We start from the raw sequence: 27,635 nt of genomic DNA on the forward strand, positions 1-27,635 counted from the left end.
AACGATTTTTTATTTTGTCGATGATTTTGTTGGAAAAAAAAATGAATAGTTAGAAAATCATTAATTATCACCGCATTGAGAAGTGAACAAGTCTCATGGTCTCTAAAATATAGTGACAGACACATTTCATTGGTATATCTATATGTAATGAACACTATATATGAATAGTGTCAAGGCGAAGAGGCATAGTTCCCATGGTCTCGGGAATTTTCAAATTGATCGCTATTTTTTTTATTACTAGTTATTTTATTTTAGATTATCCATAGAATTAGAATTTTCTTTCAATTTAATCCTTCTTTGATTTTTTTCATCTTTCATATTTGGACTCGTACTTTTAATTTTATTTTTTTAAAATTATTCTCTTAATTAAATTATATTTTTAATTTCATCCCTCAATATTTTATATCATTCTCTTAATTAGATAATGTTTTCAATTGCATCTTTTAATATTTCAATTCATTTTACTTTATGTTAGCTTTGGTTGTTATTTTCTTGATTATTATTTGTTTTGTTTGTAATCCTGTTTTTGTTGGAACTTTCATTAACTATTTAGGTCACAGGTTCGAAAGGTAAGGTCAAGTTTACTTTGATTTTTTTTTTCATGTGCTTTTTATAGTTGATTTTTGTTGATATTATTTTTTTATAAGGTTATTATGATTTCATGTACCAGATCATGTGTTTCGCCTGTTAACCCAGCTTTGTCAGGGGCAATATTAATTATTTTTTAATTTATTTTTCTTGTTGTTGCCTAGTTTGTTTTATCATATTAATCAAGGTTTAACTCAATTATTGATTTTTTTTTACCTCTTTAAAAAAATAATTGTCTTCTAAATTTTTTTTTTGAGTTGAAATTTTTTTGGAATGTCATGTGGGTCACTAATCTTGTGAGTTCTATATGATTCTAATTGGCACGAAGAAATCTTAAATATTTATATTTTTTAAGATTATTATATGGATTCGAAATAAGTTTTTTTTTTTTTTTTAATGAAGTGACTCCATGAAAATTTCCAAATTTATCAAAAATAGACTAAAGTGCTCTACTATTAGCCGAAACGTATATCTAAGTACTTCGGAGATTACCATCTGACGTGATAAGAAATATAAAAGCACAATGGTCGCAAATAATAATAAAATACAAATATAGATGATGAGCAAGGAGAACTTGAGGCTGAACACTAGAGCTCTGCTACAGGCACCGTATTTCACCAAAGAAACCTATAGGATCGATATAAATAATATTATCAAGCCAATAGCCTTGGAAGATTTGATATTATGATATGAGAATTGTTTTTACTTCATTTTGTTTATTTATTTCAATGAGTATATATTTTTAAATCCATTTAAATCATGCCTTATTCATCAATTCATTTTAATTATTTGACTAATTTTAACTAAATTTATAATTTGATATGTAGGGATTTAACTTAGATAAATCATTTATGAACTAAATTGTATATGACTGTAAGATATGACAAAAAACTTTCAATGAAGGACTCTTCTGCAAAACAAAGTATAATATAGGGACCAAAATAAAATCCTCAAAAACATTTATAGACCAAAAATATATAAGTGAAAGATTCATGTTGTGAGCAAGTGACACATGTTAATTTTTTAAAAAATTAATGTGGATATTCGGGCTATCTTGTGCATACCTCGACTAATCTTACAAATTTTAAAATTAACAGTCATGTAAGTTTTTAATTATCCTAATCTCTGAAAAATAAATTTAAAATTTAATTAATTAAATTACATCTTTTAGAATTAACACATGCAAATATTTAACAGCATTAACGCCATCTATTGATATATTACTCATGATCCGAAATATCGCAGGACCTATAGGTTAGGTATTCGTACAAGAATATTTGTCAATGATAATTAAATGTATTCCTTATTCTATACGAGAAACATGCTGTCCTGAGACTTTTATTATTGCGGTTTAATTTGTTGTTTTTTATATAAAAATATGTTAAATTGGTAATTTCTTTTTAAGTATATTTTGATGTTTTTAATATCCCGGAGTTAAAGAATAAAAAATATATTTTTTTATATATTTTTAATTAAAAAATATTTTGAAACACTTGGATTGTAACACGTTTTAATTATCGAGGCAGGAACACGTGGATTGTATATATTCTGCGTAGTAAGGTCCAACAAATTCAACGTGATTAACATTCAACGCCTCCTTCCATGATTTGTAAGGACTGAGGAACATGTCGGATTGCATTTATTCTGCTGTGTAAGGTCCAGCAAATTCAACGTGATTAACGCCTTCTTTCATGTGGTAGAATTGAATTCAAGTGGGTCAAATGACAAGTGATAGCTAATTAACTAGTTATTGTATCTGTATTTCATTATTGGTTAGATATTTTTTTTAATTAAAAAACTTATATATAGAAAATTTTTCATTGCGTATTTGTAATTAAAAAAATATTTAAATAAAAAATAATTTTATATAAATATATAATCAGATAAATTAAGAACTATGTGCTTTAATAAATAAAAAAACTAGTTATAAATGATAACTAAAACTAAAAAAATCGAGAGACATGTGTAAATCAAGATGTTTAATCTTGTAATAAAAGATATTTACCGGGTTATGTTTGCTAAACTTATTTATTAAAATAGTTTTTTATTCAATCAAACATTAATATAAATAGACATACATACATTAAATTGATTGAATAAAATAAAAGAGAAAAAATAAATATTATACAAGGCTATACATATTATAAATATTATATGAAAATAAATATTTTTTATTTTAAAAAACAAAGTTCATCTATTTAAAAGAAAAAAAACTTATAGATGAATCAAAAAAAATTCTTCAAAAAATAAATACATACAAAATTACTAAAAATTAATCATTATTTAAAAGAGACTCTATAAACAAAACAAAAGAGAGAAAATTTATTACTTTAAATATAAATAAAAAATAATTACAAAAAAAACCTATCAATGACCTTAAAAAACCATCCCAAAACCTGAAATCAACCATAAACAAAAAATCATCCTAGGCTCATATGTTTTTTAGGCATTTTCAAGGTAAAAACAATCACCTAATATGAATTCTTCTCATCGAATGGATCCATTTGATACAAAGACCGATTGTTTTGGTGGCTAAAATTGAAGCAAATGATATTTTTCTCTCTCTATCATAGGAATTCAACGGCCTTTCTTTTTTTTCTCTCAAATTAAAAACTAAAAACTAAATAAAAATAAATTTTTATATCAAAATTAAATTGAAAAAATATTGAGATACCGAGTAAGTATAATTTTTAAAGTATGAGGACTAAATTTAGTCCCCTATCTTTCAATTTTATCCATAGTTTGATTTAATTTCCTTGGAATTTGGCTAAAAAAATATATAAACTTACAAAAAAAAATTGAGAATTAAATTAAAAAAAATAAAATTGTTCCATAGTAAAATATAAAAGGATAAACAATACATTTTTGCACTGACTACACGTTTTAGATATTTTGCATCTTCTCAAAATATTTCCTCATACAAAACTTACTAGTATTCCAAACAAGGAGAAAGGGCAAATTGTTGGGGATTATCTATGTTCCAGCAACCAAAACCAATCAAAGCAAAAGGAAAATCCTAGAAAGTGACCAAACAACACCATAAAGTCAAGAATCCAACGAGTTTCATAAAAGTGTACGATCCCTCATCAATGTGCAGTTGAAAAACTACTACAGCTTGCCTTTATAAAAATGGATCCTTGCTCTCCATCTGGGCTTACACCGACGCTTCACGTGTTTTTAAAAATTTTAATATATTTTGAATTATTTTATTGTACTGATATTAAAAATAATTTTTTTAAATAAAAAAATATTAATAATATATATTTTGATATAAAAAATTATTTAAAAAATAATCGCAACTACACTTACAAGCAGTCTTAGAAACAACATGCAGTTTTTGTGCTTCTTTTTATTGCTGAATATAGAAGCTGCAATAGCCATTGACATTATAAAAACAACTCAGTCCATCGGAAAGGGTGATGCCACAGATAATGAAATAATAATAATAATAATCTAAAAATGTCTTAATCTCCCCCATAAGAATGTGAGGAGAGAGAGGTTGCCTGAATAACATGTGAATGGAATCCTCTGTTCGTTAAGAATGAGAAAAATGGAGTCCTTGAAGATGATTGTTCAGTCATGGATGAAGAATATGACCTCACAGAAAACTATATAGCTTCGGCTTTTATGTCAAAAATGGAACATCGCTTTCGTGGTGAAGAAGTTGGGGCTATAAATATGAATATTTTCACATCTAATTAGCCATTCATGAACTGAGCTACAGAAAAAAAAACCATAGAAGTAACGATCGATGGGTTACATTCCCATGCTTCTTTTTTGCTTCTTTTCATTGCTGAATAGAGTGACGGCCACAGCCATTGACATCATAAACACAACTCAGTTCATCAGGGATGCATGGCGATCCCATAGTTTCAGCAGATGGAACCTATGAATTAGGATTTTTCAGCCCGGGAAAGTCCAAAAACAGATATATTTTCGAGTAAAAACTGACAGCTATTCCTAAAAATTAAACAGATATATGACTTGTTGAATATTCATGAACATTTTTTTTAAAAAAATCCACATATTAGGTTCATATATAATATAATTATTCATAAAAATATTTTTTAAAATAATTTTGCAGGTGAAGTATAGCAACAATCCTATGTCTAGAAAATGAGGCTGTGAGTTTTTAGGTCCTATAAAGTATAAACCTAATTTTCAACAAGTTTTTATTTAAAAATATTATAAAAACTTCAATAACTTTATTTTTAATCTTAAAGCACCCTCTAATTAGCTTAAAAACTTAAAATCAAATCAAATGAAAAATATTTTTGGATCCCGATCTAATTTTTTTTAATATGATTAAAGAGTAAAACCATTTTTATAAAACTCTCTTCTCCAATATAAATTTATTATTGCTAAAATCAATTTTTTTTGTGGTAAGAATATGGATGCTCAAAACTTTCTCTCTTCTTTTTTTTTTTTTTTTTTGAACTTTTCTACTCTTTTTCCATCTCACAAGAACTAAAATATAAGGGAAATAAAGTTTGGATTGGAATGTAAATATTCAAAACTACAAGGATCAAATATGAGAAATTCAAAAAATTAAGGGATCAAAAAGGTATTTTCATATAAAAAATTGCCTATTGTTCAATGAACAGTGAGATTCATTGGTTGAGTATAATAAAATAATAATAATAATAATCTAAAAATGTCTTAATCTCCCCCTTAAGAATGTGAGGAGAGAGAAGTTGTCTGAATAAACATGTGAATGCAATCCTCTATTCGTTAAGAATGAGAAAATGGAGTCCTTGAAGATGATTGTTCACTCATACATGAAAAATGGAACATCGCTTTCGTGGTGAAGAAGTTGTGGCTATAAATATGAATATTTTCACATCTAAGCCATTCATTAACTGAGCTACAGAAAAAAACCATAGAAAGTAACGATGGGTTACATTCCCATACTTCTTTTTTGCTTCTTTTCATTGCTGAATAGAGTAACGGCCACAGCCATTGACATCATAAACACAACTCAGTTCATCAGGGATGGCGATACCATAGTTTCAGCAGATGGAACCTATGAATTAGGATTTTTCAGCCCTGGAAAGTCCAAAAACAGATACCTGGGCATATGGTATGGGAAAATACCAGTTCAAACTGTAGTTTGGGTTGCCAATAGAGAAACTCCCCTTAATGATTCGTTGGGGGTCTTAAAGATAACAAACAAAGGAATTCTTATCCTTCTCGATCGCAGTGGGAGCGTGATTTGGTCTTCCAACACAGCAAGACCTGCGAGGAATCCAACCGCTCAACTTTTGGAGTCAGGAAACCTTGTTGTGAAAGAGGAGGGCGATAACAACCTTGAAAATTCCTTGTGGCAGAGTTTTGAACATCCGACTGATACGATACTGCCAGGCATGAAGCTAGGAAGGAGTAGAATAACAGGAATGGAATGGTCCATGACATCATGGAAATCAGAAGATGATCCTTCCAGAGGTAACATTACATGTAAACTTGCTCCTTATGGATATCCTGACATTGTTGTGATGGAAGGTTCGCAAGTGAAGTACCGATCTGGACTCTGGGATGGTCTGCGGTTCAGTGGCGTGCCTAGCACAAAACCAAATCCGATATACAAATATGAATTTGTTTTCAATGAGAAGGAGATATTTTACAGAGAAAGTCTTGTTGATAAGTCGATGCATTGGAGGCTCGTGACAAGACAGAATGGTGATATCGCGAGCTTTACTTGGATTGAGAAAACACAAAGTTGGTTGCTTTATGAAACAGCAAATACAGATAATTGTGATGGATATGCACTATGTGGTGCAAATGGTTTCTGTGATATTCAAAGCTCTCCAATGTGTGATTGCTTGAATGGATTTGTACCAAAATCCCCAAGAGATTGGGACGTGACTGATTGGGCAAATGGTTGTGTTAGAAGGACTCCACTAAATTGTTCTGGAGATGAGTTCCGAAAGCTCGCTGGAGTGAAGATGCCTGAGACAAAATCATCGTGGTTTAGCAAGACGATGAATCTTGAGGAGTGCAGGAACACGTGCTTGGAGAAATGCAACTGTACAGCATATTCAAATCTGGACATCAGGAACGGAGGAAGTGGGTGCTTGCTCTGGTTCGGCGACCTGGTTGACATTAGAGTTTTTGCTGAAAACGAGCAAGAGATTTATATACGAATGGCCGAATCAGAACCAGGTATGAATTTATCTTAAGACAAGAAAACTCACTATCTAGCAACTTGTGGCTGAGTCATTCTTTAAATAGTAACTGCCAATTTAAAGCTAAAATAGGAAATCAAGCATATTAGATATAGAAGAAGATTTTCCTTCACTTTATTTTTCCTGCGCTTCTGCAGCTATCTTTTCCATTATAGTATATTTCTCAAAAATCTTCATTTTCAATCTCGTTGCAAACCGTGTTTCCTTGTAACTATATTACACGGGATACAGAGACTTTACTAAGAACGAATTTGGAAATGAATCAAAATATGCACTATCCACAGGGCAGACTAAATAGAAGTCATTGTCAACACGGACAAATCGTAGCTAATAGATAACCATTGTCAACACGGACAAATCGTAGCTAATACCTCTTGACTTTCCTATTGTTGTCTTTTAACTCCAGTTTTTCTCTTCCATGTTGTAGATATTGGAGATGGTGCCAGGATAAATAAAAAAGGCGAAACCAAGAATAGGATCATAATAAGCTCTGTGTTATCTACTGGGATTCTGTTCCTTGGCCTAGCCTTGGTCTTGTATGCTTGGATGAAGAAGCATCAGAAAAACAGTACGTAATTCACACCATGAACATTTAACAAGTACTCTGTCTCTCAATTTTCAGATAAGATGTTTTGTTTCTTTTGAATTTTGATTTTTAAAAATGGAAGGCATCGTCAAAATGCTAAAAGAGTATTTGGTGGCTTACTGTAACCAAAAATATTGTTCCCATGCTTCTTTCTTATTCAAGTCTGTTCTGCGTGCAGGACAAATGACAGAAGCTCTGGAAAGAAGTTCAAATAAGATGCAGAGGAAGGAAGATCTGGAACTTCCATTGTTTGATTTCAGTACCTTGGCTTGTGCAACAAATAATTTCTCTACCGACAATAAACTTGGAGAAGGGGGTTTCGGAACAGTTTATAAGGTACTAATCTAAAAACAATCATGCAACTAGGTTGCTTCAATTTTTCATGGCACAAACTGATGGCAGCTCTGATTTTTATAATATGTTGTTATTACTTTGCTTGGAACTTCTACCACGGACAGCCTTTAAACATAAAACAATGACTGCTTGGAAAGTGTTCAAACTTTATAGTCACAACAGATGCAAGTAGTGCGGAACATCACACTGTGATTCCCGAATTTCACAAGACAAATGATTGCTTATGATACTGAGTGATTGTTTGCAGGGAACATTAGCAGATGGACGAGAAATAGCAGTGAAGAGGCTCTCTAAGATTTCGAGACAAGGTCTTGATGAGTTAGAAAATGAAGCCAATTATATTATGAAACTCCAGCACCGGAATCTAGTGAAGCTTCTAGGATGCTGCATCGAAAGAGATGAAAAGATGTTGATCTATGAATTCTTGCCTAACAAAAGCTTGGACTTTTTTATTTTCGGTATGAATCTCTCAAAACCGCTACAAATTCTTTCCATTTATATAATGGCAATATAGGGCAGTCATTGCACCGTAACCAAATCTCAGTGAACAAGGCCATGAGCTGTGGCTTAAGAAGAAAAAAAAGCACACTAGATGAGTCGGGGATACAAGTTAATTACTGGGACAAATGGGGAGCCATAAGCTCCAAAACAATCATCTGTTGTGTTTCCTTCAAAACTCTTGGGAAAATGGCAAACCAATTTGTGATTTTATTTGAACATTCTTTGATTTTTAAGTTTTCATTTCCTTTCTTTCGTACCTTTCATATCCATTTAGGAATCTGATGCTATAATGATTTGACTTGGGCAAATAATTGACAGAAAAAACACGAAGCTTTCTACTTGATTGGCCTAAGCGCTACAACATTATCAATGGTATTGCTCGTGGACTTCTTTATCTTCACCAGGATTCAAGATTAAGAGTAATTCATAGAGACCTGAAAGCCGGCAATATTTTATTGGATTATGAGCTGAACCCGAAAATTTCAGATTTTGGCCTGGCTAGAAGTTTTGGAGGAAATGAAATTGAAGCCAATACTAATAAAGTGGCTGGTACATAGTAAGTGTCTCCTCTGACATGTGATTTTTATCTCTTTTTTTTCACATACACCTCTTAACATTCCATGAATGAGTGCAGCGGCTACATATCCCCTGAGTATGCAAATTATGGACTCTACTCGGTAAAATCAGACATCTTCAGCTTCGGTGTATTGGTGCTAGAGATAGTGAGTGGGAACAAGAACAGAGGATTCAGTCATCCAGACCACCATCTCAACCTTCTTGGGCATGTAAGTTTCAAAACTATTTTATTTACTCTTCTTTTCATTTTACTCTTGAGCACCTATGTTAGGTTGCAGGTGCTTGGCATGTTTTGGACACTCGGACACTTCAAATGCTTTAAATATTTGTAAGAGTCTGTAAACTAATCCAGTCTGAAAATGATATGCATGATGGTTTTGGATCAAAGAGTCATGGGGAGATGGAGTCAATGCAAATATTTTCTTATTTCTAGATACCAAATCTGTTATAATAACATGGTTTTGTTTATTAGGCTTGGATACTGTTCAAAGAAAACAGGTCTTTGGAACTGGCTGCAGATTCAATAGCTATAACATGCAATTTATCAGAAGTGCTACGATCAATTCACGTGGGTTTATTGTGCGTGCAAGAAAATCCAGAAATTAGGCCAACCATGTCAAATGTAGTTTTGATGTTAGGTAATGATGATGTACTGCCTCAGCCTAAGCAACCAGGTTTCTTCACTGAAAGGGATGTGATTGGAGCAAACTGTTCATCCAGCCTCAGCAAACCATGTTCAGTTAACGAATGCTCGGTTTCAGAGTTAGAACCAAGATAGATTGCTTTTAATGTTGTCGGTGTTGATATTTTGTTTCTCTATTGTTATGCCGTGTACTCTTATATTCTCGATATTGTCCCCGGTGACAAACGTATCTACCTCAGAACTGCACTGTGTAAGGTCATTAACGTTGGAATTAATTTTGAAGTCTTTGTTTTCTATTTTTTAAAGGTATTTTCTAGATTTATACATTGAACTATTAAATAAATATTTATTTTTTAAATTTCTTGAATTATCTTAGACTAGTATAAATATATATTTAGAGTATTATAAATCCAAGTTCAAATCCATTGAGACTTCCTTTCTTAAGAGAGTAATATTTATATAAATGAGATTTATTTTTCACCATGTTTTCTATATTTCTATTTTTACTTTTCTCCTTCAAATATTTCTAGCAATACCAACGCCGTTGATCTGTTATATCCAATTAGAATTCAAATGGCGTTCCTTCCAATACACTTCCATTTATTATAGCCATCTCTGTCTTTTTTTTATTTTCCTTTACATTTCTTTTTATTAGGTTAATGAATGCTGTGAAGCTACCACTTAATTAATTGGTGTGGAAGACAAATATTAGAGGAGTTGTTGTATAATTGGTGTCATGATTTATAGCATAATTTGTGGCATAATTGGTGCCATGATTTATGGCATTTGTCCCCTCACTCTTGCCTATAAATAGACAATGCCTTCAAGGTTATTTTACACACCAAGTAAGAGAAGAGAAAAGGAGAGTGAAGAGAGAGTAATTGTTGCGATGTCGCGGTCGCACAAATTAATTACCCTAGCTTCAAACACAACACACAAGATAGTATAGAGCAAGCAAGGGGTCGATCCCACGAGGAAGATTCAAGTCAGATTTTTATGCTAGATGATATGCAATTGGGGGGGGGTTGGACGTTATCTAGGCTAAAGCAAAAGAAAACAGAAAACTATCAAACTAAATTTAATAAAATCAGAAAATTATCAAGAGAACAAACCTTGGTCACATGCACACATCCACCTACAGAAATCAGAACTGATCATGGAAACGAAACATCAATTTATATTCTGAATATTTATCTCTTCTTAACATTGGTTAGTTAACGGATCCGCCGTATAACTAGCCCTAACCATCAAACAACCACAGTGTCCGCACTAGTAATTTAATTCAATGGCAGCCTTAAGAACTAGATAAGTTGATTAATCAAGAAAACATAACTGTCCGCAGTCTATGTTTGATTTGATTGAATGTTCTCCCTAAGATTAATAACGTAGATCCGCCACAATTATTAAACTCAGTTGCTTCACAAGTTCATATACCACAACTCCGGTTTTGATATCAAACTTAACAATAGATTGTCTACAATAATAACTTAGAGTCCGCTCTAGCAATTAAAATAAACAATCATAGGAAAAATAAGCATAAGAGAACAAACATATTCATCATATAAACTGAAAAGAAAAGGTAAAATAAATCTCACAGTTCTTGAAATCCGAAGGTTTCCGTGTCCTTGCAACCAAGAAAAAGTGTTTAGCCTTGCATGTTTGTTGAACAACTAATCAAAAAGAAGGAAGAATGCATAATTTAGGGTTTCTTAGAGGAAGGGGGCGTTTTTCTCTCCTTGGCTGGCTGCTCCCCTTCTCTTCTCTCATTCTTTTTATATCCTAGGAAACCCTAGGTCTCTATTTTACAAAATAGTCCTCCATTAAGTAGATTGTTTACATTTAAGTACTTCAATAACTATTTTCCTAAAAAGGAGAAATAGCCTTGCATGAAATCTTCAAGCTTTGATTTAGAGGAGCTAAATTGCTGAAATAAAAACTTGGATATCGGTTTAAATGCTTCGGAATGTCATTTGGACTCGTTTCTTCACGAAACCTGTTTGCTGGCAGAATTCAGATGTCATCTTTGAAAAATCATATCTCCCTCATATGACATCGTTTTTTTCTGAACTTTTGAGCGTTTATATAACTTTGAGTCATGAATCCAACAAAATTGAGTTTGCATCAATTGGACTTCTGTAGCTCCAGATATTCAAGTTGGAATGGCCGAAGGTCAACACTGGCAGATTGCGAGATTTGACTTTGAAGGCTGCGATTTCCATGCTCTTCCTTATTTTATTTTCTTGCCTTAGATGTCTAGAAAGGTATGGATGTTACCTTTTTAATTCCACTGGAATCACTTCATTTCAACCTCTAGAGCTCATGCTCTGCACAAAACATCGACTGAAGGTCAAATCTGCCAATTATCTCCAATTTACTCCTTTTTGCATCTTTCATCCAAAAGTGCCTTCAAAACATAAAACAAAGAATATCAAGGCATTTTATATATAAAACATAGGCAAAACACTAGTTAAATGTGGGTGAAACTATTGAATAATATGGTTGCATCAGTAATCCCACAAAATTGTGAGGTATTTGTGAGAGAGTAAGTGAGGTGTTTTCTCCTAATAATAGAGAGATTCTTAGTTGTTCTCCTATTATCTGAGAGAGGTTGTAATTCCCACATTACTTAGTAAAATTCTTCTATACTTGCCTGTGGATGTAGCCCAATTGGGTGAACCACGTAAATTCTTGTGTGTCTCATTTCTCATTTTATCCTATCTCGTGCCTTTTATCTTGTCAGGTTTGCATGCCAGTATCCTAACAGTGGTATCAGAGCCTTCTTGGTTGGTGTTGTTAATACACAAAAGTCATTCGTGTATATGGTTACTATTCACGTCTACGGCACTATTCACCTATACGGCACTAGTCACCCATACGATACTGTTTACATACGATACTGTTGGCGTCTATAGAAAATCAGTGCGGTGAATAAATACAGGCTAGGAAGTTCTGTCTAAGGAGATTAGGTTTTAAGCGGGACCGTTTGTGACCCCTCCAATCTTTCCTGGGAACTTACTTAGTGAAGTGTTATTTACACGATACTAGTTCTATATACGTTATAGATCTGTGAAATGGTGATAGCTGAATAGATCACGGTGAATAAAATGGCAGCAAAGTACGAGATTGAGAGGTTCAAGGGGAGCAATTTTTCATTGTGGAAAATGAGAATCAAGGCAATCTTAAGGAAAGACAATTGTTTGGCAGCAATTGGGGATCGACCCGCGGAGATCACTGATAATGCAAAATGGAATGAGATGGATGGCAATGCTATTGCTAACATACATTTAGCATTAGCTGATGAAGTATTATCAAGTGTGGTTGAGAAGAAAACAGCTAAAGAGATATGAGAGACTCTAACAAAGCTATATGAATCCAAGTCTTTACACAATAAGATTTTCTTAAAGCGGAGACTTTATACCCTTCGAATGGCAGAAACCACGGCGGTGACTGACCACATCAACACAATAAGGACTCTATTTTCACAACTCACTACGTTGGGTCAACAAATAGAGGAAAGTGAACGTGCAGAGCTTCTACTTCAAAGTCTTCCAGATTCGTATGATCAACTCATTATCAACTTGACCAATAATATCCTCACAGACTATTTAGTCTTTGATGATGTTGCAGCCGCCATCTTGGAATAAGAAAATAGGCGCAAAAATAAAGGAGACAGAAATAGTTCAAACCAAGCAGAGGCATTATTGGTGTAAAGAGGGAGATCAACGGAGTGTGGCTCTAGTGGGAGTCAAAGGCAAGGGAGGTCCAAATCAAGAAGCAAGAAGACTGTGAAATGCTACAACTGTGGTAGAAAAGGGCACTTCAAAAGGGATTGTTGGTTTAAAAAGGGTATAGAGAATACTGCAGAGTCATCAAAACCTCAAGGATGTGTTGCAAGCACCTCAGAAGATGGAGAGGTTTTATATAGTGAAGCAGCGACAATCTCTACAGATAGAGAAGAGCTCACTGAGGTCTGGCTAATGGATTCAGAAGCAACGTGGCATATGACTCCTAATCGAGATTGGTTCCAAACATATGAACCCATCTCTGGAGGCAAAGTGTTCATGGGTGATAATCATGCTGTAGAGATTGCTGGCATTGGCACCATCAAATTGAAGATGTATGATGGCTTGATTCGCATTATTTCAGGAGTGCGACATGTGAAAGACTTAAAGAAGAATCTTTTGTTCGTAGGATAATTTGATAGTCTTGGCTGTAAAATCCGAACAGACAATGGAATAATGAAAATTGTCAAAGGAGCGCTGGTGGTTTTCAAGGCGAGAAAGACAGTTGCAAACATGTTTGTATTAATGGGAGAAACACATCATGGGGCAGAAGCGTCAATCACATCAGCCAGTCCTGCAGAAGAGAACACGATGATGTGGCATCAAAAACTAGGCCACATGTCAGAGAAAGGTTTGAAAGTTCTCTCTGATCAGAAGTTACTCCCTGGGCTTACAAAGGTTACTTTACCCTTTTGTGAGCATTGTGTTACAAGCAAACAGCACAGGTTGAAGTTTGACACATCAACAACTAAGAGCAAATGCATCTTAGACCTGATTCACTCTGATGTTTGGCAAGCATCGGTTGTATCCTTGGGAGGAGCAAGATACTTTGTATCATTCATAGATGACTTCTCCATGAGATGTTGGGTATATCCAATTAGAAGGAAGGCAGATGTGTTCGCAGTCTTTAAAACTTTCAAAGCGCGGGTGGAACTTGAATCTGAAAAGAAGATCAAGTGTTTGAGGATTGACAATGGAGGAGAATATACCAGTGATGAATTTGATAACTTCTATCAACATGAAGGTATCAAAAGGCAGTTCACAACGGCATACACTCCACAACAAAATGGAGTGGCAGAGCAGATGAACAGAACTCTATTAGAAAGAACAAGAGCAATGTTGAAGGCTACAGGTCTAGGACAGTCATTCTGGGTAGAAGTAGTCAATACCGCCTGTTATGTGATAAATCAATCTCCATCAACTGCAATTGAGCTGAAGACACCGATGGCGATGTGGACTGGGAAGCCAGCTGATTATTCTCGATTGCATATATTTGAAAGTCTTGTGTACGTGATGTACAATACACAAGAAGTTAGCAAGCTGGATTCAAAATCCAGAAAATATGTATTCTTGGGATATGCTGATGGAGTGAAGGGGTATCGCTTGTGGGATCCCACTGCCCACAAAGTAGTCATCAGCAGAGATGTCATATTTGCAGAAGGTAAAATGCAAATGGAAGAACATAATAGCATTCTAAAGAAGACTACAGCAGTCCAGATTGAAAATACTCAGAATCATACTTCTTCTAAAGCTGCACCAGAGCATGAAGAGCAAGAACAAATAGAGTCTGAAACTCCTGAAGTTCGGCGGTCGACTCGTGAAAGAAGACCACCGACTTGGCACTCAGAATATAGTACTGAGAGCAATATTGCATATTGTCTTCTAACAGAGGATAGAGAGCCATCAACTTTCCATGAGGCTATCAAAAGCACAGATGTATCTATGTGGATGACAGCAATGCAAGAGGAGATTGAAGCTCTTCACAAGAATAACACTTGGGATCTTGTTCCGCTACCACAAGGAAGAAAGGCCATTGACAACAAATGGGTTTACAAGATAAAACGTGATGGCAATGATCAAGTGGAGCGGTATCGTGCAAGATTGGTGGTGAAAGGATATGCTCAGAAAGAAGGAATAGACTTCAATGAGATATTTTCTCCGGTGGTACGACTTACTACAATCAGAGTAGTCTTGGCAATGTGTGCTATATTTGATCTTCACCTAGAGCAGTTAGATGTGAAAACTGCATTTCTTCATGGAGAACTTGAAGAAGAAATTTATATGCTCCAACCAGAAGGTTTTGCTGAAACAGGCAAAGAGAACTTGGTTTGCAGGTTGAACAAATCTTTATACGGTCTCAAACAGGCGCCGAGGTGTTGGTACAAGAGATTTGATTCCTTTATAATTAGCCTTGGGTACAACAGACTGAGTTCAGACCATTGTACGTATTACAAGAGGTTTGAAGAAGATGATGTTTTCATCATTCTATTGTTGTATGTGGATGACATGTTGGTAATAGGCCCCAACAAAGATCGAGTCCAAGAATTGAAGGCACAATTGGCTAGGGAGTTTGATATGAAGGACGTGGGACCAGCAAACAAGATTCTAGGGATGCAAATTCACCGAGACAGAAGTAAGAGGAAGATTTGGCTTTCTCAGAAGAATTATTTGAAGAAGATCTTGCGACGCTTCAACATGCAAGATTGTAAGCCAATTTCAACCCCACTTCCTGTTAACTTCAAATTATCCTCAAGTATGTCTCCTAGCAATGAAGCAGAGAGGATGGAGATGTCTCGAGTACCGTATGCATCAGTAGTGGGAAGTTTAATGTTTGCCATGATATGTACAAGACCAGACATTGCACAAGCAGTGGGAGCAGCTAGTCAATACATGGCAAATCCTGGTAGAGAGCATTGGAATACTATTAAGAGGATCTTGAGATATATCAAGGGTACCTTAGATGCCACATTATGTTATGGAGGATCAGAATTTACTGTCAGAGGTTATGTTGATTCAGATTTTGTTGGCGACCTTGAGAAAAGAAAACCCACTACAGGCTATGTGTTCATAATTGCAGGAGGAGCTGTGAGCTGAGTCTCTAAACTTCAGACTGTTGTAGCTTTATCCACAACAGAAGCTGAGTACATGGCAGCTACACAAGCTTGTAAAGAAGCAATATGGATGAAGAAACTTATGGAGGAGCTCAGACACAAACAAGAGAAGATTCATTTGTATTGTGATAGTCAGAGTGCCTTGCATATTGCAAGGAATCCGGCGTTTCATTCAAGAACAAAACACATAGATGTTCAGTATCACTTTGTTCGCGAAGTGGTGGAAGATGGAAGTGTGGACTTTCAAAATATTCACACAAAGGAAAACCCAGCAGATGCTTTGACCAAACCAGTCAACACTGATAAGTATATATGGTGTAGATCCTCTTCTGGCCTAGCAGAAACATAAGCAGCATGAAGATGGCAAGTATAGAAAGGATAGAAGAATCACAGATGATCAAGTGTGAAGACTTGATTAAATCATCAAAGTCTTCAAGTGGGAGAATGTGAAGCCACCACTTAATTAATTGGTGGAAGAAAAATATTAGTGGAGTTGTTGTATAATTGGTGCCATGATTTATGGCATAATTTGTGGCATAATTGGTGCCATGATTTATGGCATTTGTCCCCTCACTCTTGCCTATAAATAGACAATGCCTTCAAGCTTATTTTACACACCAAGTTAGAGAAGAGAAGAGGAGAGTGAAGAGAGAGTAATCCCACAAAATTGTGAGGTATTTGTGAGAGAGTAAATGAGGTGTTTTCTCCTAATAATAGAGAGATTCTTAGTTGTTCTCCTATTATCTGAGAGAGGTTGTAATTCCCACATTACTTAGTAAAATCCTTCTATACTTGCCTGTGGACGTAGCCCAATTGGGTGAACCACGTAAATTCTTGTGTGTCTCATTTCTCATTTTATCCTATCTCGTGCCTTTTATCTTGTCAGGTTTGCATGCCAGTATCCTAACAAATGCCACTGATAGAAAAATAAGAGAATTATGCTATAATTTTTTTATTGCAAATCAAATATCAGGTTTTCACATTCTAAAATTCAGAATTGATTTTAGTTCAGCAACATGTCTCTAGAAATTAATAAAAAAAAAGGACGGGGGGGAGGGGGGGTGAGTGCTGTGTGGGGTTAGTGTATGACTAAAATGATAAACAAATTTTCTATGAATTATGTGTATGAAGAACGGCATGGGTAGTGATTTCCCCGTATCTTTTAAGAGTTTTGTTAGTTAATTTTATCTATATTGGGTTTTTTTTTTGTTTAATATGGATGTTTAGGCAAGTTTGCGTGCACCTCGACTAATCCCACGGGCCCTGAAGTTAACGATAATGTAAGTCTCTAGTAGCTATTATATGAGCAACTACAAGGTTTAAACCTGAGATAACAGAGAGAGCAAACCTTTTGATTTCAAACTTTTATTATTGAACTATCATCTAGATTATTGATTTTTTCTTAAAAAACCAAAAATATAAGTGCAATGTGGGGTTAGTGCTACGTGTCGAGGAGAAATTTGACAGCAGATAGCGAGGAGGCTTCCATGTTTGAATTTGTAAGCGTATAGAAGAAAAAAAATAGAGTCTCCTATGGCTACCAACTAATGTTTTGCCTAAAGTATGATTCTTTGGACCTTTTGTGGAATGGAATTATTTGGAATTTGAAAGATGGCGTCCCCTTCAATTCTATGGGTCTAAGTCTTCGTAATATTTTTTTTCCCTGTAGATATGTTAAAAAAAATTATTGATGTATAATTTTTTTAAAAAAAATAAATTATTTGATTTTTCTAAATAAAGTTAAAAAAAAATAAAGGTTGGCCTTTTTAAAAAGAAATCCAAAAGATCTCACGAACCAATTCCTACGCCCAAAGCAAGTGTGCTTGCCCATTTTAATGTTTTTTTTTTTTTTTTGCTTGGATGCATGGACGGTGCGTCATCTTTCCAACCAATATTTTTTCTTGCAAACGACGGCCTACGACCCTTCATCTGGGACAACAGATGACCTGTTGTCAGTTTCTCCAGTTTTGGGTTATTAAAAAATTGATTTTTCAACTTCAAAAATTTATTTTCAGTATTTGTTTTACTATAAAATACTTATGAATTAACCTATATACCTGTATAAATTATTTAATGTCTTCAAACAATTCAAAAATTGATTTATAAATAAAAAAATAACTTAAAATCCAAAACATTTTCGAGATTAGATCTAATTTCTAAAGTAATTTTAAGGTGGATTAACATCAAAGTTAGACTCTTTTTTTTTTAATGAAACCCATAAAATATAAAAATTAATTTTTTTAGTGAACAAAATCAAATCAACCATCAACTTTTTTTCTTTACAATCAAATTCAACTAATCTCTCTTTTACCTTTCTAATCAAGAATAAAAAAATAAAAAAATAAAGATTTATACTAAAATTATTTTAAAAAAAATTAAAGAGACCGAAACATTATTTCATTATTTAAAAGTAGGACCAAAATGAACTTTTTTCTAAAGTTTTGAACCGCCATCCATTTTTTTCTTCATCTTATTTACTTTGATGCTCTAACTTTAAATTCTTTTTTTTTAATAAATTAACCGAAATCGACTATCAATTTGGTTTTAAAAGGACCCAATGGTGTAGAAAAAAAAAAGACTAAAATAAATGGTGGAGTTGTATGTGTGTGGCTACAGTAACTTACCCATAACATTTAGAGTTTTGATAATTTTGTCTTTTAATGAAATGAGTGAGTGCCGTGTGGGGTTAGGGGTATTTGTCCGAGACAAATTTGACATGGATAGCGAGGAGCCTTCTATCTTTGAATTTGGAAGTAAATGGAATATATATATATATATATATATATATATATATATATATATATATATATATTCAGTCTCCTAAGGCTAAACTATGCTTGTTTGGACCTTTTGTGGAATGGAATTATTTGGACTTTGAAGGAGGACATCCCCTTCCGTTCTACGAGTCCAAGTCTTCCTAGAAAATTTCACGCGTTTTTTTGTCATTGATTGCCTTAAGAACCGGCAGTCATTAGTCGTGAGAATTGCATATTTTCTAATGCAATCAACAACAAATCATTTAATTCGGAAAAAAATATAATTCATTTAATTAGAAAAAAAATATAATTTAAGTTAATTAGATTATTATGTGAAATAATCAGATTATGGGACTAGAATATCAGAATAAAAAAATAAATATAAATTATAAAACTTAAATCCCAATCAATCCTTTAAAAGTATGAAAATGAAAAGAAAAGAAAAAGTCTTAGTCTCCCCTTGAGAATGTGAGGAGAGAGAAGTTGTCTGAATAAACATGTGAATGAGAAAATGGAGTCCTTGAAGATGATTGTTCACTCATACATGAAAAATGGAACATCGCTTTCGTGGTAAAGAAGTTGGGGCTATAAATATGAATATTTTCACATCTAAGCCATTCATTAACTGAGCTACAGAAAAAAATCATAGAAGTAACGATGGGTTACATTCCCATACTTCTTTTTTGCTTCTTTTCATTGCTGAATAGAGTAACGGCCACAGCCATTGACATCATAAACACAACTCAGTTCATCAGGGATGGCGATACCATAGTTTCAGCAGATGGAACCTATGAATTAGGATTTTTCAGCCCTGGAAAGTCCAAAAACAGATACTTGGGCATATGGTATGGGAAAATACCAGTTCAAACTGTAGTTTGGGTTGCCAATAGAGAAACTCCCCTTGATGATTCGTTGGGGGTCTTAAAGATAACACACAAAGGAATTCTTATCCTTCTCGATCGCAGTGGGAGCGTGATTTGGTCTTCCAACACAGCAAGACCTGCGAGGAATCCAACCGCTCAACTTTTGGAGTCAGGAAACCTTGTTGTGAAAGAGGAGGGCGATAACAACCTTGAAAATTCCTTGTGGCAGAGTTTTGAACATCCGACTGATACGATATTGCCAGGCATGAAGCTAGGAAGGAGTAGAATAACAGGAATGGATTGGTCCATGACATCATGGAAATCAGAAGATGATCCTTCCAGAGGTAACATTACATGTAAACTTGCTCCTTATGGATATCCTGACATGGTTGTGATGGAAGGTTCGGAAGTGAAGTACCGATCTGGACTATGGGATGGTCTGCGGTTCAGTGGCGTGCCTAGCACAAAACCAAATCCCATATACAAATATGAATTTGTTTTCAATGAGAAGGAGATATTTTACAGAGAAAGTCTTGTTGATAAGTCGATGCATTGGAGGCTCGTGACAAGACAGAATGGTGATGTCGCGAGCTTTGCTTGGATTGAGAAAAAACAAAGTTGGTTCCTTTATGAAACAGCAAATACAGATAATTGTGATCGATATGCACTATGTGGTGCAAATGGTTTCTGTGATATTCAAAGCTCTCCAGTGTGTGATTGCTTGAATGGTTTTGTACCAAAATCTCCAAGAGATTGGGACGCGACTGATTGGGCAAATGGTTGTGTTAGAAGGACTCCACTAAATTGTGCTGGAGATGGGTTCCGAAAGCTCGCTGGAGTGAAGATGCCTGAGACAAAATCATCGTGGTTTAGCAAGACGATGAATCTTGAGGAGTGCAGAAACACGTGCTTGGAGAAATGCAACTGTACAGCATATTCAAATCTGGACATCAGGAATGGAGGAAGTGGGTGCTTGCTCTGGTTCGGCGACCTGGTTGACATTAGAGTTTTAGATGATAATGAGCAAGAGATTTACATACGAATGGCCGTATCAGAACTAGGTATGAATTTATCTTAAGACAGGAAAAGTCAGTATTAGTTTTAATCACCTTGCAAACTGTGTTTCCTTGTAAATATATAACACAGGATCCAGACACTCCACTAAAAATGAGTGATTCACTCTTAGTAAATTGTGTGGATCCTGTGTTATATATATATAGAGTCGAGATTTGCCCAATCCACACCTTTGCCATCATGGACAAATCCTTGCTAATAGATAACCAAGAGGAAGGGTGCTTGTAGCTAATAAAAAATTTCTAGCCATACTAAATTCAATTCGATTTACTTTCCTATTGTTGTATTTTCACTCCAGTTTTTCTCTGCCAAGTTGTAGATAATGGAGATGGTGCCAAGATAAATAAAAAATCCAAAGCGAAGAAAAGGATCATAATAAGCACTGTGTTGTCTACTGGGATTCTGTTCCTTGGCCTAGCCTTGGTCTTGAGTGTTTGGATGAAGAAGCAGCAGAAAAACAGTACGTAATTCACACCATGAACATTTAACAAATACTCCATCTCTCCTTTTCCAGATAAGTTTTGATTCTTTTAAATTTTGATTTTAAAAAATACAAGGCAACGTTAAAATGTAAGAGTGTATTTGGTGACGTAAAGAAATCATGCTGGGGCCAAAAATATCGTTCCCATGCTTCGTTCTTATTCATGCCAGTTCCTCCTGCAGGAAAAATAGCAGATGCTCTGGAAAGAAGTGCAGATCATATGCACAAGGAAGATCTAGAGCTACCACTGTTTGATTTGGGTACTTTGGCTTGTGCAACAAATAATTTTTCTGTTGAAAATAAACTTGGAGAAGGGGGTTTCGGATCTGTTTATAAGGTACTAATCTATAAAGAATCAGGCATCTAGATGGCTTCAAAATTTCATGCTACAAACTCATGGCACCATTGATTTTTTTTGGTATTAGTTTCCTTGGAACTTCCATGGGACTGAGCCTTCTAAGAATAAAACAATGACTCTTCAGAAAGTGTTCAAACTTCAGAGTTACAACAGATGCAAGTAGTGTGCAACATCATACCATGACTCCCGACTTTCACAAGACTAAGTATGATTGCTTATGATACTGAGTGATTATTTGCAGGGAACATTAGAAGACAGGCGAGAAATAGCTGTGAAGAGGCTCTCTAAGAACTCAAGACAAGGACTTGATGAGTTCAAAAATGAGGCCAATTATATAGTGAAACTTCAGCACCAGAATCTAGTGAAGCTTCTAGGATGCTGCATTCAAGGAGATGAAAAGATACTGATCTATGAGTTTTTGCCTAACAGAAGCTTGGACATTTTTATTTTCGGTATGAATCTCCCAAAACCCCTACAAATTCTTTCCAATTACTGCACCTTAAAGCTTTCTCCACTTCCATGGTCACACATGCTGCCGTACCAAATTGTAATTTTAATTAAACATTTATTATGTTTTTAAGTATGGATTAGCTTTAATCCTAGTTTTTTTATATGCATTTTAAAAGCTGATCAGAGCTGGAATGATTTGACTTGGGAAAACAATTTGACAGAAAATACACACAGCTTTCTACTAGATTGGCCCAAGCGCTGCAACATTATCTTTGGGATTGCTCGTGGACTGCTTTATCTTCACCAAGATTCAAGACTAAGAGTAATTCATAGAGATCTGAAAGCCAGCAATATTTTATTGGATGATGAACTAAACCCAAAAATCTCAGATTTTGGCCTGGCTAGAAGTTTTGGAGGAAACGAAACTGAAGCCAATACTAATAAAGTGGCTGGTACATAGTAAGTGTCTCCTCCTGTGTGTGTTTTTATCTTCATTTTTTCACTAATAAAACTTAGCATTCCCTGAATAAGTGCAGTGGCTACATATCCCCTGAGTATGCAAATCATGGACTCTACTCACTAAAATCGGACGTCTTCAGCTTCGGCGTATTGGTGCTAGAGATAGTGAGTGGGAACAGGAACAGAGGATTCATTCATCCAGACCACAGCCTCAACCTTCTAGGACATGTAAGCCATCCATACCACACCTATGTTAGGTTCCAAGTGCTTGTCATGTTCTCTGTCTTTGGACACTTCAAATGCTTGAAATATCTGTAGATATTTTGAATCTGACAATGAAATGCATGACGGATTCTGGATCCTTGAGTCCAGGGATGTATTCTATTATATCTAAAAATCAAATCTATTCTAATTACATGATTCTGCTTATCAGGCATGGAGATTGTTTGAAGAAAACAGGCCTTTGGAACTGGTTGCAGAATCACTAGTAATAGCGTGCAATTTATCTGAAGTGCTACGTTCGATTCATGTGGGTTTATTGTGTGTGCAAGAAAATCCAGAAGATAGGCCAAACATGTCAAATGTTGTTCTGATGTTACGTGATGATGATACTCTGCCTCAGCCTAAACAACCAGGTTTCTTCACTGAAAGGGATCCGACTGAAGCAAGATATTCATCCAGCCTGAGCAAACCATGTTCAGTTAATGAATGCTCGATTTCAGAGTTAAGACCAAGATAGATTGCATTTTGCGCTGATATTTTGTATTGTTTCTAGATGGTTATTCTCTACTTTTCGAAATATTAATTTGTGGTTATGTTCTAGGCATATATAATTCAGCCATCCCACAAAGAAATAATGTATTTTGATCAACTATGGTAATATATGTATGGTATTTAAGGCTGGTGTAATAAAAGGTACGCATGAAGTGTAAAGAAATGGAGCTTCAAGTTATTTAACTCCATGGTGGCACATTCATAGAACTAGCTTCCATGACTTTCTTTGCTTCCGTGATAAGAACTGTCCATGACCATTTTGAGAGATCTCAAATTACGCCCTGTACTGTAAAATATCTTGCAAACTGCAGAGCAGTTTCTCATTGAGGATATCTGTCGAACGTTTTGCTGATATAAGGTAAACAATCTGTTTGAAAATAATTAGCACTAGATAGGTATGCAGCGATATGCCACGAGCTAGTCCAAATTTTCTCAACGCTACAAAATAATATTCAAATGATGTTAATCCATGACAAATCGGGTTAGATTTACTAAAGCGCGACTCATGATATAAGATTGAAACAATCTAAAAAAAAAAAATAAAAAAAAATCATAAAATTCAAGACTTAATAACTTAATGTCAAAGATAAAAAAAAAAAATCAAATAATATAGTGCCGAATAAGCAAATCCAAGTCAACTCGACTTAACTTGATAAATCCACAACTCGCGATTTGAGACTGGGATAAAAAAAAAATTCAAAAGAAGTACCCAGTAAAAACAACAAAGTTCAACAAAAAAAAACTTGAAAAAAAAACCCAAGCTAACCCGAGTTAACTTTACCAATCTGTCAACGTAATAACTAAACAGGAAAAAAAATAACAAATTTTAAGGGAAAATTATTGCATGCAAAATGATGAAATTAAAAAGGAAAAACTCATAAAAAAATCAAGGAAAAAAAATCAGACTTCTAAAAGAAACACTTAGCAAAAAATATCAAAGTTAAATTAAAAAACTTAGTAAGAAAATGCAAGTTAACTCAGGATAACTTTACCATATCGCACTCGGGATAACCCATCATGCGTTGACATGTACATTTGTTTTTAAATAATATTTAATGAAACATGCTCAAAGGTCAATAATTAAACGGCAAATGATAAAATAAAAAATTAATTTAAAAAAAAACAAAGTCAACTTAGGTTAACTTCACTAACTTGTAATCTGAAATATGAGGCAGGGATAACCCAATAAAAAAAAAGGTAGAACAAATTAATAAGTTCAAGGCCAATAATTCAATGTCAAATGATGGAAAAAAAAAACCAATTTAAAAAAAAAACCTAAAAAAAGATTAAACTTAAACCAGGTTCATCGTTAAAACTGGTAGATTGAGTTATGAGACTAATATTATCCTATAAAAAGCAAACATTAAAAAACCACTAAGAAAAATTTCAAACCAATTAAAATTTAATATAATTAATATTAAACAATAAGGACTAAACAATGCACAAAAATAATTGAAAGAAACTAATTAGGGACTAAATTAAAAAACAAAGAAAATGAAGAAAATGAAAAAAAAAAGAGCAATAAAAAATGAGGACATATTGGAAACCAAATAAAATTAAATTAAACTCCCAAGGACAAAATATAAAAAAATATAATGAAAAGAATAAAAAAATAGTAATAAAGAAAATGAGGACCTGATTGTATAAAAAAAATCTAATGAAATTAAATGATGAGGAACAAAATTAAAAATAAAACAAACTTAAAGAAGCATCAAATAAAAAAAATGAGAACCAAACCCAAAATAAATACAAACCGAAAAACACAATTGAATTTGTCAAAGCTCTAAACGTGTACCAAGGCTTAGGAGAGAGAAAAGAAGAGGAGGAGGAAAAAAAATCAATCATCGCAAAACCACAGCTCAAATGACAAAACATGTCACCCTAAAAGATGCATTGCCACCTTTCACATTGAATGAGTAGTAAATCGATTTTTTTTGCCACCGTACATGCCCTCACATACCACCAAAATAGCACGGGGTGATGACACACCTACGCGTGTGTGGCACGTGCAAATCTATTTTATTGATTTATTAATATTATAATAATACAAATTACTAAAAAAAACCTTAAGGGCATACAAATATTATATAAAAAAAACAATGATGTAAATATGAAAATACCTTCCCATGATAACCTTTAATTTTTCGAAGTCAAAAGAAAAACATGAAATTTTACCATACATGAAATGAGTAAAGACAAAACAATTCCTTTTAATATTTTTTAGATTTTAAGGGCATAAATATTATTTAATTATACAAATAAATCTATAAAGACACAAAAATCCCTGGACTAAAGGCCAATTTTTTGAGCTCTCCAGAGCAATATAGTATTTTTATTATATATAAAATATACAAACAACAATTTTGCCACAATCAAATCTCAAATAACTTTTAAATTTCATGAAAAATATAATTTTATCCTTGGTGTTAAGACAATTATTAAAAGCAATAAAGAGTAAAATTATCGTTACACGTGCTTGAATCTGATTCTCCTCAAATATCCTTTGTTTTTTGTTCATACGTCCAGTTATTCAATGGCAAGGTTGACCCTGGCTAGCAAGCACTGCTGTATGACATTGGTTAAAACATTAACCTACCTGCCTTGGATATATGCTGTGAAACCAAACAACAAAGCAAAACAGCCCAAGAATCAATGGATGACAATGTTGTGTCTTAAAGCCGCACGTTCAAGCACCACCAAGCCATTTTCCTTCCCTTTCTCGTCTCAGAACCACCAGCTCAAGCCCTTCTTCCTCTCCTTCGAGCCTTACTCTGCATCATCCAAATCCCAAATCAAAATGTCATCATCCACTCCATCCCAGACAGTAGAACACATAGTCCTCTTCAAAGTCAAAGAAAACACTGACCCCACTAAAATCAACACCATGATTAATTCCCTCAACCGTCTGATCTCGCTCGACTCCGTACTCCACCTAAACGCCGGTGCCCTCTACCGCACCAAATCCTCACCTATTCCCTTCACTCACATGCTCCACAGCCGTTACTCCTCTAAAGAAAATCTCTCCGCTTATGCTGTTCACCCTAGCCATGTCAGCGTGGTTAAAGAATCGGTTCAGCCGATCTGTGACGACGTCATGGCCGTCGATTGGGTAACAGATGATATCAACGGTGGTGGTTCATTGGTCCCACCTCCTGGGTCAGCGATTAGGTTGTCATTCCTTAAACTAAAAGAGGGTTTGGGGGATGAAGTGAAAGATGAGATACTGGGGTTAATTAAGGGGATTAAAGGGAAATATGGTGGGATTCATCAAATTAGCTGCGGTGAGAATTTCTCAGCTAGAGCCAAGGGTTATTCGATTGCGTCGCTAGCTGTTTTTCCAGGATTGAGTGAATTGGATTCCAAGGAAGAGCTTGTGAATTTGGAGAAAGCCAAGTTCAGAGATTATTTGCAGAGCTTTATTGTTCTTGATTATGTTGTGCAGCCGTCTACCTCTACTCTTTAAAGATTTCTTTTTTTTTCAAGCCCCTTTGGTTACTCTCTGAGATAGAAGAGACAAATACAGAAGGGAAGTAAATGCATTTGGTTGCCGAGAAGAAGGACAGTTGTGGAGTGGATCTATATCTTTTCTGTTCCGAGACCCTATCTCAGGTATTTGGATTGTTTATGTTCTGCTTGCTTTTGCTGATCATTTACTATCAATAATTTAAACTTGATACCAATGTATTAAGAAGTGTTAAAATGGCCAGTAGTTGAGTTGGTTTTGTATATGTCATCCTCTTCTGAATCCATAAGTAGTGAGATTGAGATTGTGGATGTTTAAGTAGTAGCCTTATTTAAGCTCTGGTGGTGTAGGATTCGATCTGCTAATGCTAGCAAAATGCTTACTTTTTTAAACCAATAAAAGAAAGCGAACAACATCTTTTCGCCCATTTTGGGTTTCCTGTAGCAAATAAAACTATAGGTTTTGATCAACTGTCTGAGATAAAAAAAAATAAAAAAATAAGCTTTGTGATTGTTACTTCATTGGTGGAAAATATGTCTTTCTTGTTTTCTTCGATCAATTTTCTTTCGGTGAAGAAACCTGGTTCTTTAGGCTGCGGCTGTGCCCCATCTCCTTCCAACATATGAACCACTCTTGACATGCTCAGCCTATCTTCTGGAGAGTGTTGCACACGTAATAGGCCCACATGGATTGACCTTAAAACTTCAGAAAGATGGCAGGATTTTACTATTAATTCATCAATCAACTCTAAAGATCTGCCTTCTTTATTGAGCTTCCATATCTGAAATTTGAAATCATTTGTTTTTTAATTGAAACAGCTCTTAAAAATTGGAACCCTTGTGTTAATGCTAATT

At 34.5% G+C, this 27,635-nt stretch overlaps 3 protein-coding genes across 6 annotated transcripts; all 3 read left to right on the forward strand.

The window, feature by feature from the left end:
• The first annotated feature begins 5,374 nt into the window (after window positions 1-5,374).
• Window positions 5,375-9,729, forward strand: LOC133699736 (G-type lectin S-receptor-like serine/threonine-protein kinase At4g27290). The gene is made up of 7 exons (XM_062123155.1): window positions 5,375-6,747; window positions 7,198-7,338; window positions 7,535-7,692; window positions 7,958-8,168; window positions 8,530-8,767; window positions 8,846-8,996; window positions 9,260-9,729. The coding sequence occupies exons 1-7, from the start codon at window positions 5,481-5,483 to the stop codon at window positions 9,563-9,565; spliced, it is 2,472 nt and encodes an 823-aa protein (XP_061979139.1). The 5' UTR covers window positions 5,375-5,480; the 3' UTR covers window positions 9,566-9,729.
• A 9,693-nt stretch (window positions 9,730-19,422) lies between these two features.
• On the forward strand, window positions 19,423-23,501 carry LOC133699721 (G-type lectin S-receptor-like serine/threonine-protein kinase At4g27290). 4 transcript variants are annotated; one of them, XR_009843314.1, is made up of 7 exons: window positions 19,423-20,783; window positions 21,110-21,256; window positions 21,460-21,614; window positions 21,877-22,087; window positions 22,262-22,544; window positions 22,617-22,772; window positions 22,978-23,120. XR_009843314.1 is itself a non-coding variant. In XM_062123121.1 (7 exons), exons 1-7 carry the CDS (start codon window positions 19,517-19,519, stop codon window positions 23,281-23,283), a joined length of 2,520 nt encoding a protein of 839 aa, XP_061979105.1. In that variant the 5' UTR covers window positions 19,460-19,516; the 3' UTR covers window positions 23,284-23,501. The 4 variants fall into 4 exon arrangements, 3 of the variants coding, with proteins under 3 accessions (XP_061979105.1, XP_061979121.1, XP_061979111.1); XM_062123121.1 differs by having other exon boundaries at window positions 19,460-20,783; window positions 22,622-22,772; window positions 22,978-23,501; XM_062123137.1 differs by having other exon boundaries at window positions 19,460-20,783; window positions 22,307-22,544; window positions 22,622-22,772; window positions 22,978-23,501.
• A 2,316-nt stretch (window positions 23,502-25,817) lies between these two features.
• Window positions 25,818-27,088, forward strand: LOC133694079 (stress-response A/B barrel domain-containing protein UP3-like). Its single transcript, XM_062115507.1, has one exon. The coding sequence runs from the start codon at window positions 25,852-25,854 to the stop codon at window positions 26,779-26,781; it is 930 nt and encodes a 309-aa protein (XP_061971491.1). The 5' UTR covers window positions 25,818-25,851; the 3' UTR covers window positions 26,782-27,088.
• Window positions 27,089-27,635: the final 547 nt, after the last annotated feature.

This window comes from Populus nigra, chromosome 1 (genome assembly GCF_951802175.1).
Source record: "Populus nigra chromosome 1, ddPopNigr1.1, whole genome shotgun sequence".
Lineage (NCBI taxonomy): Eukaryota > Viridiplantae > Streptophyta > Magnoliopsida > Malpighiales > Salicaceae > Populus > Populus nigra.